At 36.7% G+C, this 13,928-nt stretch overlaps 1 protein-coding gene across 20 annotated transcripts in view; it reads left to right on the top strand.

The window, feature by feature from the left end:
- Window positions 1–13,928, top strand: part of R3HDM1 (R3H domain containing 1) — a 199,715-nt gene that overhangs the window by 87,534 nt on the left and 98,253 nt on the right. For 18 of the 20 annotated variants that reach the window (XM_032145802.2, XM_058434352.1, XM_032145789.2 and 15 more), the window contains 2 exons: window positions 3,787–3,901; window positions 4,944–5,022. In XM_032145802.2, the coding sequence (XP_032001693.1) occupies window positions 3,787–3,901; window positions 4,944–5,022 (194 nt within the window). Of the gene's footprint in view, window positions 1–1,821; window positions 1,984–3,786; window positions 3,902–4,943; window positions 5,023–9,453; window positions 10,505–13,928 lie in introns of those variants that run through there. The other 2 variants (XM_058434347.1, XM_058434350.1) reach the window with 2 other exon arrangements.

The following is a 13,928-nucleotide window of genomic DNA, read 5'->3' as shown; positions in this document are numbered from 1 at the left end:
ATGTTACATCTGTGTATTTATGCATAAATATTTTTGGATCCTTTACCAATGTTTATCTTGTGATAACTTTGCCTAGTGGCTTGTTCTACTTAATAGGAGTTTGAGCAACTTGAAATGCTCCTTTATCCCAACAAACAGTTTCCAAGGAATTTGGGCAATTTTGTGGTTATTTAAGAAGCCATGACTGATCCATGACATGTACATCTTTTTTATAAAGTAAATATCATTATACATTTGGTGATTCAAACTAAAATTGTTATACTCTCTCTTGATTTACATGATACCCTCAAAAGCCTATTGCAGATATTTAGGATAGTTGTCACATATTCAGAATATGTACTGTTTTTGAAAAGCACTACATTTTATTGCTTGAAAATGCAAGGAAAATATTTTGAAATAGATTGTTGTCAATGAAATGTACTTAAAAATCTGTTTGCTTTGACATTTCTTTGCATCAGAAACATAGGGCTGAAAATTAATTTATGATTTTTTTTTTTTTTTTTTTTTGAGACGCAGTTTCACTCTTGTTGACCGGGCTGGAGTGCAATGGTGTGATCTCAGCTCACTGCAACCTCTGCCTCCCAGGTTCAAGCCAATCTCCTGCCTCAGCCTGCCGAGTAGCTGGAATTATAGGCACCTGCCACCACGCCTGGCTTATTTTTTGTATTTTTGGTAGGGACGGGGTTTCACCATGTTGGCCAGGCTGGTTGCGAACTCCTGACCTCTGCTCCTAAAGTGCTAGGATTACAGGTGGGAGCCACCACGCCCGGCCGATTTTTTTTTTTTTTAATGTATCTACATAGGAGATAACTGTATGCATTTATTTGATAAAATAGATATATTTTAGCAATGAAATAGACTTTCTAGCAAAAAGCAGAAATACAGTCAAAATTTACTAAATCCTTGCTTGGAGAACATTTTCAAATATTAACCTTTGGCTTTTGCGTGATTGTAATAAAGCTGAAGAGCTATAATACAGTCTGAAAAAAAATTGATAAAACTGTTTTTTGAAACAGCACTTTTAAAAAGTTCTTTTGGCCAGGCACAGTGGCTCACGCCTGTAGTCCCAGCACTTTGGGAGGCCAAGGCAGGTGGATCATTTAAGGTCAGGAGTTCAAGACCAGCCTGGCCAACATGGTGAAACCCCGTCTCTACTAAAAATACAAAAATTAGGCGGGCATGGTAGCACACGCCTGTAATCCCAGCTACTTGGGAGGCTGGGGCAGGAGAATTGCTTGAACCCAGGAGGCAGAGGTTCCAGGGAGCCGAGATTGCGCTATTACACTCTAGCCTGGGTGACAAGAGCGAAACTCTTATCTCAAAAAAAAAAAAGTTATGTTGTACAAGTCAGAGTAAAGAGTACGCCTGTTTGGGATGGAGTAGGAGGCAGTGTAATGTTTTTGAAAATTCGTTTCTTCGTTCTGTTGACCAAAAAACAGATGTTACACCATCTTAGCCTCATGACAGTCAAAAGAGATTGAGGAAAGAAGGGTCAGGCATTCATAAATCTGTTAATACAGAGAAAGTGTATACTTTTTGAAAAAACAAAAGCTGTACCATGACCTTTGTTTTTTGTAGTGCATTTTACCTATTTGAAAATATCTCTCTTGAGGGAGAGCCTGTTATGGTACTCAATTTGGCTAGTCAAAATTTATATGAAGAAAAAATAACAGGAATATATGTTGTGTATTGATATATACATTATTGATCATAGATAAATTTTTGTGTTGACAGTTCATTAAGATGAGTTATGGCATGTGGATAATGACTAAAGAAGCTATATCAAAACTCAATTATTTCCCTTAATATATTCTTTCTCAGTTTCTCTTAGATACAATAAGCTTTTTCTTTTTGGATAATTGCCTATGAATACAATCCTCTGAATAAAAGATACTTCTTCTAGTAGGAAGTCTTTTTCCAAGCCTTGAGATAAATAAATTGCACCTGAGTGGAAATTGGAAAATAAATTATTTCTCATGAAAGGTACTAGTATCTAATCCTTGATGGTAGACACACTTTCCAACTAATTTGCTTGATTCAGAATTGATTTTTGAGGAATTAATCTGGAATAAAACTCATTACCCAAAAAGTTGAGAGGCAATTAAGAGAGAGATGTCACTTGTATCTGATGAGAGCTTGTGAGAGGGAAATGACCTCAATAACAGATGTCATTGACAGAGTGAAGAGTAAAGGAATTGCAGCTTCCTATGGAGAGGTAGCTATTATTCCAGTTATTTATAGTCTGAAGATTTTGTATATAAGAACTTCAGTGTTTAAAATGTATTTTACTTATTTGCTACTGAAAACTAGGCCAACTGAAGACAGGCCTCAGTATATTAAGCTTACAAGACTTTAAAAATATAGTTCATTTTGATAAAATAGTTTAGTATCTGTAATTAAAATATATGGCTTTTTGAGGAGAGCTTAGAAATGCAATCTGCAAGTTACTGGAAGTGCCTTTTAGTGAAGATCTTAAGAGGAGGTAGTGTGAAATGTTTTCTCCCAGCTGGGATTTCATTGGGTTCCTCTTGAGTAACCAGAATAGTAGTTACAAGTCAAGAAAACTTCTAAATATTATACTTCTGAAAAATAGTTCTGGGATTTATTTCTAGATACCTGTTTTACAGTTATGAAAAGAGTAAAGAAAGTGGGTTGGAAAATGAATCACAATAAGAAAAATTACTTACTGGTTGATGAGTGTAAGGAAGTTGCCGGTGTCTTTGGTAAACAAGACAGAGAGTACATAAAGCAAGTGTTTGTCATGCTAGTGAAAACTGCCAGTGTGCATCATTTACCCTATATTATGAACACAAATTTTAACTGGTATGATGAATTAAGAAGAAGAAAAGAGATGAAAATAGCAGGTAGCAGTCCTATTGGGGTAAAAAGTCTACGTGTCTGATTGATGGTTTTCATGACTATAGAACAACAGTATAATTTAGTCTAAAAATAGGCTACACCTTTATCTGTAGTAAAACTGGTGTAGAATTTATTATAGCTTTCTTTATAACTTTACCTAAGTAAACAGAGCTACATGATTTTTGCCTTTTCTGTGTGGATTAATTTCTAATAATCCCTTTAGGTTCTGGAATTAGATGTAATGGCATTGCTTTTAAAATAAAACGTGAGTTCTCCTTTCAGTCTTACAGAATGTGGTTACTTTACAATTAAACATTACGTATCTGTAAGGATACAATTTTGTTTGAAATCTTTCTAAACAACTGTGGTGATTGAAGGATTGACAGTGATATATAAATCTCAAAAAGGAAATAAAGCTGTGTGCCATTGATTTTGGAAATTTTTGTACTTAACATTTTTATATGGTAGGAGAATGAAGGAATGTGTGATTGTAATGGATACTCAGAAACCTGATTTTTATTAATCATTGACTTGACACTTATACATTCATATTATCATGATTGATGATAATTATGCTCTTGCTTGGCATCTTCCTTGCAAAAATAGGTTAAGAAGACTTGCGTTCTCATCCTCCAGAGATTTTACAAGTTGATGCACTTAAACTATAATAGAAAACATTCATTTTCTCTATAATCTTGAGGATTTGTTTTAATTGATATATTCAACTCAACCTTAATTTTACATTTTACATAAAGTATTTGATAAAAGTGGTAAAGTATTATTAAGTTGTTCTTTAGTTTGAAGAATCCAGTTGGGTAAAATAATCTTTTTCCTCTGTACAATTCTGTTACTCAAAAAATATAAATGTGTGGTATTAAATGAATTATATTGTATTTTCATTGAATAATTGACTTTGCCTTCCAACAGGAGAAAATTCAGATCCAGTTAACACAATCATTTGAGAAAGAAGAGAAGCCCTCAAAAGATGAAGCAGAAAAAGAAAAGACCAGTGATAAGTTGCCCAGAAAAATGTTATCAAGAGGTTTGTAGTTCTTTTGTTTTTTTAAAAAAAAATAATTTTGCTATCAGTAATTCCATCCTTTTCCCCTTGAATAATTATATATAGTATATCTTTATGTAAAATGACACAGAACAGACTGGAAGGATGATATAGTACTTACTCATCTGGGCAAAATGGTTTAACACAGTTCCATATATCAGTAAGACGTCAGCCAAAAACTGCAACACATAACAGACCTTGAGGAAGGTAAATATCTTAATCTCTTACTGGTCCCTTACTCATAGTAACATACCAAAGTCATTATAATTTTTATATTGATTCCACTAAGGATACTATCACTCTTGAATTCCTTATGGTACAAAGAGCTGATGTCATAATATTGAGTATCCAGTAAGAATATTCTTGGAAACAGAGTGTTTATTTTTTATAAGTTTGGAGGGTCTTCACTATTACCTAGCATTGCAGATCAATAGAAATGCTTTTTAAATTTAAAAACCCAGTTATGTTGACCAGTATTATAAATAGTATAAAGATACTACATTTAAGTCGAAGATAGCATGAATATTTGAAAAGTATTTTGACAGCAAGCCTGTCGTAATAGACCTGATAAAAATCAAATTCTTTCACAACTAAAATTTCTATCTACCTCCAAATTACTGCCTCCATTATATTCATATCTGAACTAAGCTGTCTTAATTTGCTACAAATGTAGTCAATTATGTAAATCATTTAAATTTTTCACCCACGGAGACATTTTGAACATGAGGTTGTGGTGAGTATATAAAAGGATCTTTATTTAGAGGAAATTAAACAGACACATGTGAGAGGTTAATTTTTTTTTAAGAATGTGCGTGGATATGCAGTTATATAAACTCATGTCATGCACATTATATGGGAATAGAAAAATTGTGGTCACCTGATTTCATTGTAACTTTTCCTACTTTGTCAAATTTTTTTCATTGTGGGGCATCTTGTTTTATTTAAGATATACATCATGTGTAAAAGGGAATGGGACTTGTTTTCAAACAACTTTATACTGGGTTTTTGTGTTGTTGTTTTTTAGATTCCAGTCAAGAATACACTGATTCAACTGGCATAGATCTACATGAATTTTTAGTAAACACATTAAAAAACAATCCCAGGTAAAAATTAAATATTATAAGGTTTCCATTGCTTCTAGAGTACCATAATTTTGCTATATATGTTTTCATTACTGAGTTAGAGTAATAGAATAAGATTGCAGATATTTGAAGTACACCAGAAACATTTTAGTTTTTCAGGGTGAAGTTGTTGTTGGTCTAGTATATGCAAATATATAAATATATTTTTGCATTATGCATGTCACCATGATGTATGAATTTTGGGAAATACAGAATCACTAAGATATTTAGGCTCTTAATTGAGTTAGACATATACCATTAATCATGAGAAAAAAGAAAAATAGGTATCTCACCATAGTGCACTCAACCAAATAAGAACTTAGTGTATTCACTTATGAGTTTTTGAACTTTTTAAACACAAAGTTTTTGTTCCTTCTTGCTGAGTTTATAAACCATCCATCCAAAGATTTTTGAGGTGTTTGAGTCAGTACTTTGTGAAATCTTTCATTTTGTCAGATTACTAAATGAATAATTTTTAACTTTTTGGCAACTCATAAGCACTTTGAGGCATTCTCCCTACAAAAATGGCTACCCATAAATTATCTGACCAACACTTTCATGGAGTGAAAGATGCCAAGGTGAAGAAATCTTCCTATAGATGTTAGCTTTCCAGAGTAGTAGATATTTGACATACGTTGAAATAAAAATGATGTCACTAGATATGGGCACACAAAAGATAAGAGAGTTGTTTATTTCTTATACAGTCTTGCTTCAAGATAACTTGTTTTTATTCAGGATGTATTGTATTCAGTACTATCTTGATTTTCTGTTTTGTATTTAATATCAACCCCAAAGAGAATTACCAAAATAAAGTGGTCTCTATAATAGAAGCTGAAGGATTATAGGTAAGGATTTAGAGAGAAGATAGGCAACTCTGCTTGACTTTTTTTCCTCCAGTTCAAGTTTATTCCTCAGTAGTCCCAACAGAAAGATAAATTTATGAGTCTATTGAACAGCTCTAACTATGTGCTAAGCATTGTGCTAAACATTGTAGATACAAAAAGGTATTACATAAAAGCTCTGACCCTACAGTATTCACTGTCTCTGTACTAGAAAAAGACACATGATAATTAAAATAAAACAAATGTAAAAGAGGTTTACAGGTGCTGTAATAGCCAGAGAAGGGCCACAACCTCTGAAAGGATTTGGGAATGTGTCAGTGAAAAGGTAGTGCCTAACCTGAATCTTTAATTAAGGGTGTTTTATATTGGAGCTGCCTATACAGAGAAGCATGGGAAGGGCATTCCAGATAGAGACTAGAGGATTGCCAAGGCATAGTTATGTGAGAGGAAGTGTTATATTCAAGGAAAGGTAAGATTGTACCCTCTGGCTCTCACAGGCATGTGGCAAGTTATTCTAGAAAGTGACGGTAAAGGTCAGGCGCAGTGGCTCACACTTGTAATCCTAGCACTTTTGGGAGGCCGAGGCGGGTGGATCACGAGGTCAGGAGATCGAGATCATCCTGGCTAACACAGTGAAACCCCGTCTCTACTAAAAATATAAAAAATTAGCTGGGTGCCGTGGCGGGCACCTGTAGTCCCAGCTGCGCGGGAGGCTGAGGCAGGGGAATGGCGTGAACCCAGGAGGCAGAGCTTGCAGTGAGCGGAGATGAGCCACTGCACTCCAGCCTGGGCGACAGGGCGAGACTCCGTCTCAAAAAAAAAAAAAAAAAAGAAAGAAAGAAAGTGACAGTAAAGGTACTGATGAGGTATGAAGCATAGGTCATATCCAACTATTGTCAACAAGGGATAATACCAACACCCTATGGCAGTGAGGAAATGTGAGGGGACCTTTTGATTGTCCCAGTGAGTGCAGAGTGCTGCTGGGAAGCCAGGGATGCCAAAAAGACCTATAAAACGGTGATGAACCATGAAAAATTGTCTTGAAATGCCAGTAGTGCATCAGTCAAGAAATACTGAGTATGGCATGCCAAGTTAAGGAGTAAACAGGATTTTAAATAAGGCCATACCATAATGAGATTTGTGTTTTGGAAAGATTACTTTGGTGTTTTAGAAAGATTATTTTGGCAGAGATAACTGTAAACACAAAGAGTGGCTAGGAGACTATAGAAAAGAATGGAGAGGAAAATGAAGTATCATGGCAGGACTTGATGATCATTTGTCTATGGAAAGGCAATGAGGACAGTAGAGTAGAACAGAATGGCCAAGTACTAAAGATAGCAAAAACAGGGCCTGGTGGCACGTGCTTGTAGTCCCAGCTACTCAGGAGGCTGAGGTGGGAGGATTACTGGAGTCCTGGAGGTTGAGGCTGCACTGAGCTATGATCTCACCACTGCCCTTCAGCTTGGAGCCCATCTCTAAAGAGAGAGAGAGAGCAGAGGAATCCTGAGAACATTTGTCCTGGAACTCAACCAAAAGGGAACAGTTACACAGAAAATAAAATAACAGAGGGGCCCTACGCAGTGATTCATGCCGTTAATCCCAGTAATTTAGGAGGCTGAGGACAGTGGATCACCTGAGGTCAGGAGTTCGACACCAGCCTGACTAACATGGTGAAACCCCTCTCTACTAAAAATACAAAAATTAGCTGGGCGGTGCATGCCTGTAATCCTAGCTACTTGGGAAGCTGAAGCAGGAGAACTGCTTGAATCTGGAAGGCAGAGGGTGCAGTGAGCCGAGATCACGCCGTTGCACTCCAGCCTGGGCAATAAGCAAAACTCCATCTCAAAGTAAATGAATGAATTAATTAAAATAAAATAATAGAGGGATATGAAAATATAAGTATTGTAAGATTGTGAAATATATATATTTGGTCTTCCTCCCTGTTTCCTAGCTTACAGCTAAAATACCTGTAATCTCCAAAGAGCTGTCTTTTTGTATGCTAATGTTGACTGATAGCTTCAAGGTATCAGATTAGGCTGGTCACTGGAAGGACAAAGGCATGATCAGAGAGTTGGGACTTGAGCCCCTGCTCCCAACCTCCTGGATGAGGAGATTGGTGAAGGTCAGTCTCCTCAACAGTCATGCCTACATAATGAAGACTTGATAAAAACCCAAAAGGACAGGTTCATAGAGCTTCCAGATAGCTGAACACATGAAGGTTCCTGGATGTCAGGCCTCAGGAAAAGAATGCAAGCTCCATCCCTCTTCCCCCATACTTTGTTGTATGCATCTCTTCGTCTGTATCCTTTATAATAAACCAACAAATATGAGTAAGTGTTTCCCTGAGTTCTGTGATCCGCTCCAGCAAACTAGTTGAATCCAAAGCAGAGGTCATGGGAACCCCAACTTGAAGCCGGTAGTCAGAACTTCCAGAGGCCTAGACTTGGAACTGGTGTCTGAAGTGGGGCAGTCTTGGGGACTGAGCCCCAAACTGTGGGATCTGACACCATCTCCAGGTATAGAGTGTCAGAATTGAATTGGAGGACACCCAGCTGCTGTCCACTGCAGAATTGCTTGCTTGCTTGCTTGCTGGTGGAGAGAAATCTCCACATATTTCGGGTCACAGAAGTCTTCTCTGTTGATTGTTGTTGTGTTGGTGTGAGAACAGAGGGAAAACATGATTAAAGAGATTTTCCAAAACAAGTACCAAAAATAATTCATTAGATTCAGAAGTTAGAAATTGTTGGCTATTTTAACAAGTCATTTCATTTGGGATAGGATGGTGGGAACCAGAACTCAGTGGGTTGAGTAATAAGTGGGAAGGTAGGAAGGAATTCATAACTAGTATGAGTAAAACAAGATCCTAGACAGGCAGAATTTTTCTTCTCTCTCTAAACCTGTGGGAAGGACATCAGCAAGGAACAAAGATTGTAAATCCATTTTTATGTCTTCCAAATTATGTTTTGATTATGTAGTTATTTTTCCTCTATAGATGCAAACGTTTTTAAGTTATCCACATAGACATTTTTTAACTGTACGGTTTAATGGTTTTTAGTATATTCAATAAACAGATAGGAGCACTATCACCACATTTATAGAACTTTTTCATTGCCCCAAAAGAAACCCCATACATTGTAGCTATTCCTATGCTAATAATAATAGTAATACTGATATTGGATGATCCCAACCCTAATCTGTTTTCTGTTTCTGTAGATTTCCCTGTTCTGGACATCTCATATGAATGAAATTATATAATATATGGTCGTTCATGACTGGCTTTTATTCACTTAGCATAATGTTTTTAAGGTTCATCCATATTGTAGCATGTATTGGTTTTTTATTCCTTCTGTGTTTGCATTTTTATTTGAGCAAATATACAAGTGAATAATTCGTGTAATGGCTAATGTATAAGTTACTATTAGTGTCATTGTGGTTTTAGGAAGTTGAAGCTAATGTTAAATTTTGTGAGAAATAAGGTTTGCTTAATAATTGATTCAGTATTCTCTCTCAGTGAAGCATACAGCTAATTGCCAACTATACCTGGTACACAATTAGTTAGAAGTATGGCAAATTTCCACTGAAGCATTCAGGGTTGAATATTGCCTGGAGAATTCTACTAAATGTTAAGCAGATTTATTTTTAGTGATAATAAAATTTAGTCAACCTTTCATTTTTGGATCACTTTAATTTCAAAATTTTTTTCACATCATTAAATCTTCATTATCTTGTTCACAGCACAATAAATAAACTAAATTTCAGGGGTTAAATAATAAGTTATCTGGAATTTCTGGGTGTCTGCAATATTTTCAGAGACTACCCTATTAAATACAGTCATTAATAAATTAGAACCTAGGAACCTAAAGGTGTTATTGATAAAGATCACACTCACTGACTTAATTTTATACGTATTTTTGTGTTGCTTTTAGCCATATTGTATAAATTTTATATGGAGAAATATAGATGGTACAGATAACTATATTATGTAACAGGAAAACGATAACATGGATTAATCCTGAAAATGGATTTTTTTAAGTAATTTGTTTTGCTCTAGGGAACATCACGTATTTGTTCTCTGAAATATCTTCTAAAAGTCATTTTTATTGGAGGTAATATTTAAGTCATTTTATTTCTTATCTGTTGCAGACATTTAACCAAGAGCATATGAAACATTGGGTGGAGGGTGGTCAAACAGAAGCATTACTATTTTCTTCTTTATTTGCCGCTGGTATAACATCAGTTCCCTCTTTCTCTAAAATTACTTCTGGAATAATGACTAGAACACTAGTAACTAAAAGATTGTTAGCCTTTCATTTTAGCTTTTAGTTTATTAGCTTGTTTTTATTACTTCTTTAATAATTAATCGCATGTATCAGTTCATTTTAAAGGTTACACGATAGAAGTTTTAGTTTGTGCCTACTTTTAGATGGTTTTGGCTTACCTGCTAAAACATCAATATACCTTAAGAAAAGTAGTTTACCTGTTAGGTTGAGTCTCATATGTAGGGCCCCTATAAAGGATTAGTAACCTTTAACTTATGACCATTATAAAAATATCTAATCTCAATTACAGATTTGAAAATTTGAAAGCTTGGATGAGCTGCAATGTGGAATAAAAGGCAGAAGGTATAAATCTTAAGACCTTAGGAAAGTTGTCATTCTTATTTTTTTAACAAGTGCTACTAAAAGCAGGGTATCTTTTTTAAAAGAAGTGACCCAGATAATCCAAAAATCCTCTGCAATCTATAGATCTACGTATTATGGGAGAGAAAGCCTACATTTGTATCAATTGCAGTAAAATTGTTAGATTCTGTTATTTCATGAAGATAGTGGAAATTTCAGTGGCAGTACATTCACTGAAGAACAATTGAAATATTCTTACACCTACTCTTTAGCTCAAACACAGAAAATCAATTTAAATGTACTGTTTTATGAACTCCAAATAAGTTGCCTGCTTTTTTGTTTGTTTGTTTTTGAGACGGAGTTTCACTCTTGTTGCCCAGGCTGGAGTGCAATGGCGCGATCTCGGCTCACAGCAACCTCTGCCTCCCGGGTTCAAGCAGTTCTCCTACCTCAGCCTCCAAGTAGCTGGGATTACAGGCATGTGCCACCATGCCCGGCTAATTTTGTATTTTTAGTAGAGATGGGGGTTTCTCCATGTTGGTCAGGCTGCTCTTGAACTCCCTACCTCAGGTGACCTACCCACCTCAACCTCCCAAAGTACTGGGATTACAGGCGTGAGCCACTGCACCCAGCTATTTGCCTGCTTTTGATTCTCGTCGTTATTTTTTTTTACAATAAGGCAATATGTAAATTATAAAAGTTAACTGAAAATACTGTCTCACGATAACCCCAAAAGCTTGGATAAGGCTGGGCACAGTGGCTCACACCTGTAATCCCAGCACTTTAGGAGGGCGAGGCGGATGGATCACCTGAGGTTGGGAGTTCGAGACCAGCCTGGACAATGTGGTAAAACCCTGTGACTACTAAAAATACAAAAATTTGCCGGGTGTGGCGGCACACACCTGTAACCCCAGCTACCGGGAGGCTGAGGCAGGAGAATCGCTTGAACCCGGGAGGCAGAGGTTGCAGGGAGCCAAGATTATGCCACTGCACTCCAGCCTGCGGGACAGAGCGAGACTGTCTCAAAAAAAACAAACAAACAAAACTTGGGTGAAAGAGGGTCTTATAGTTTAGTAAATAAATTCTTTGTTGGGAAAACTTTAGGAAGTAAAAATCCTTCACCCTCCCCTAAAATTTAAGAAAAACAAAAAGAATACTAAAAGACCTTCTGGATGAAGTAATTTTATTAATTTATTCCATGCAAAATATATTTGTTGAACCTTTCTATATACAAATAGTTCAAATAACTATATATGACAATAATTGTGATAAATGCTATTAAAGAAAAATATGAAAGAAACAATTCTAAGAAAGAATATAAGAATGTTTCAGCAAAGGGGAACAGCATATTCAAAGTACCTGAGAAAGATAGGAGAGCTTGGCAAATACAGAAATAAACCAGGATGATAACAGTTTTGTGAGTTCAGGTCAGGAGATGAGGCTGGAGCTGGATGAAGACCAGCTCATGCCTGCCTTGTACATATGTTTAGTTCTAAGAACAGTAAGAAACCCATGACAAATTTAACAAAGGGAGCAATATGTGATCACATATGTGTTCTTAAAAGATTGTTATGGGCCTGGTGCAGTGGCTCACGCCTGTAATCCCAGCACTTTAGGAGGCCGAGGCGGGTGGATCATGAGGTCAGGAGATCGAGACCATCCTGGCTAACATGGTGAAACCCCGTCTCTACTAAACGTACAAAAAATTGGCCAGGCATGATGGCAGGTGCCTGTAGTCCCAGCTACTTGGGAGGCTGAGGCAGGAGAATGGTGTGAACCCGGGAGACGAGATTGCGTCACTGCACTCCAGCCTGGGCGACAGAGCAAGACTCCGTCTCAAAAAAAAAAAAAAAAAAAAAAAAAGATTGTTATGCATGTTTCACGTAGAATAGATTAGGGAAGATACAGGGAGACAATATACTCCTGCTGTAGTAGTCAAGCCAGAAATCATGATTGCCTGGATCCAGGGTTGTGAAGGTAGCAAAATAGATCAAAAGTAGATAAAATTTGCAGTAGTAATTAACTGTATAGGAGCATTTGAAAAAGGATGATTAAAAAAAAAAAAAAAAAAAAAAACTTTGAGACCAGCCTGACCAACATGGAGAAACCCCGACTCTACTAAAAATAGAAAATTAGTCTGGCCTGGTGGCACATGCCTGTAATCCCAGCTACTCGAGAGGCTGAGGCAGGAGAATCGCTTGAACCTGGGAGGCAGAGGTTGCAGCAACAAGAGTGAAACTCCGTCTCAAAAAAAAAAAAAAAAAAAAGCTAAAATTCTCATGCTTCTAGTATCATATACTGAGTAGAAGGTGGTGCCACTTACTGAGATGGGATATACTAAGGAGAAGCAGGTTTGGAGACAAAACTGAATATTGCTATAATTTTTGTTAAAATGTAATTCTGTGTTCAGCTTTGGATTTGAAATCAGGTAGGCATGTTTTTCTCTTGATTTTTTTTAAACGAATATAAAAATGTATAGTTAAATATTTAATGAATGATGGAAAAATTATTAATTAGTTTTATGAAACTTTTGCAGTATAGGAGGAGAATCAAATGCAGGTCTGATGTGTAGACTTTCAGGTGACTGAAGGAGGGGCTACCAGTTCTTCTATTGAAATTGAGAATAATCTGCATAGTGTCTATTTTAGGGAATCATTAACCTCTTGGCCTCATTTTCTTGATCTATAAACTTTGGAAGACAAAACTGAATGATTTGTAAAGCTGCTTTTAGCTTTAAGTTTCTGTAAGTTACATTTTTTTTTTCACATGTACATGAAATTTCCAATTAGCACAGGAAAATTCTGGAGCCATGTTTTGGGTGTGTGAGCAGGGAGGTCCTTTCGGGAGCGATACCATTAATTTGTTGCAGCCAAGAGAACTAAATAAGACCCTAGTGATCTAAAGGAGCACACACAGGTACTCCCTAGAGTCCTTATTTATTTTATATATTGGAGGTTTTTGGTTCACTTAGATTTTTATGGGAAAATTTAAAAATATATAATGGCAGTTTATAGAATGGGTTGAAATATCCTCTTCTTCTGGTCGGGCGCGGTGGCTCATGCTTGTAATCCCAGCACTTTGGGAGGCCGAGGCAGGCAGATCACGAGGTCAGGAGATCGAGACCACGGTGAAACCCCGTCTCTACTAAAAGTACAAAAAAAAATTAGCCGGACGTGGTGGCAGGTGCCTGTAGTCCCAGCTACTCGGAGAGGCTGAGGCAGGAGAATGGCGTGAACCCGGGAGGCGGAGCTTGCAGTGAGCCAAGATTGCGCCACTGCACTCCAGCCTGGGCGACAGAGCGAGACTCCGTCTCAAAAAAAAAAAAAAAAAAATCCTCTTCTTCTAAATTAGCGATATAATTAATACTTCTCTGCCATAATCCCATCTACATGCTAGTATTAGATTCCCATAGGAGTATTCCTGTTGT

Source organism: Hylobates moloch, unplaced genomic scaffold, assembly GCF_009828535.3.
Source record: "Hylobates moloch isolate HMO894 unplaced genomic scaffold, HMol_V3 SCAFFOLD_24, whole genome shotgun sequence".
In the NCBI taxonomy this organism is placed as follows: Eukaryota; Metazoa; Chordata; class Mammalia; order Primates; family Hylobatidae; genus Hylobates; species Hylobates moloch.
This window is presented reverse-complemented; position numbering and strand designations above follow the sequence as displayed.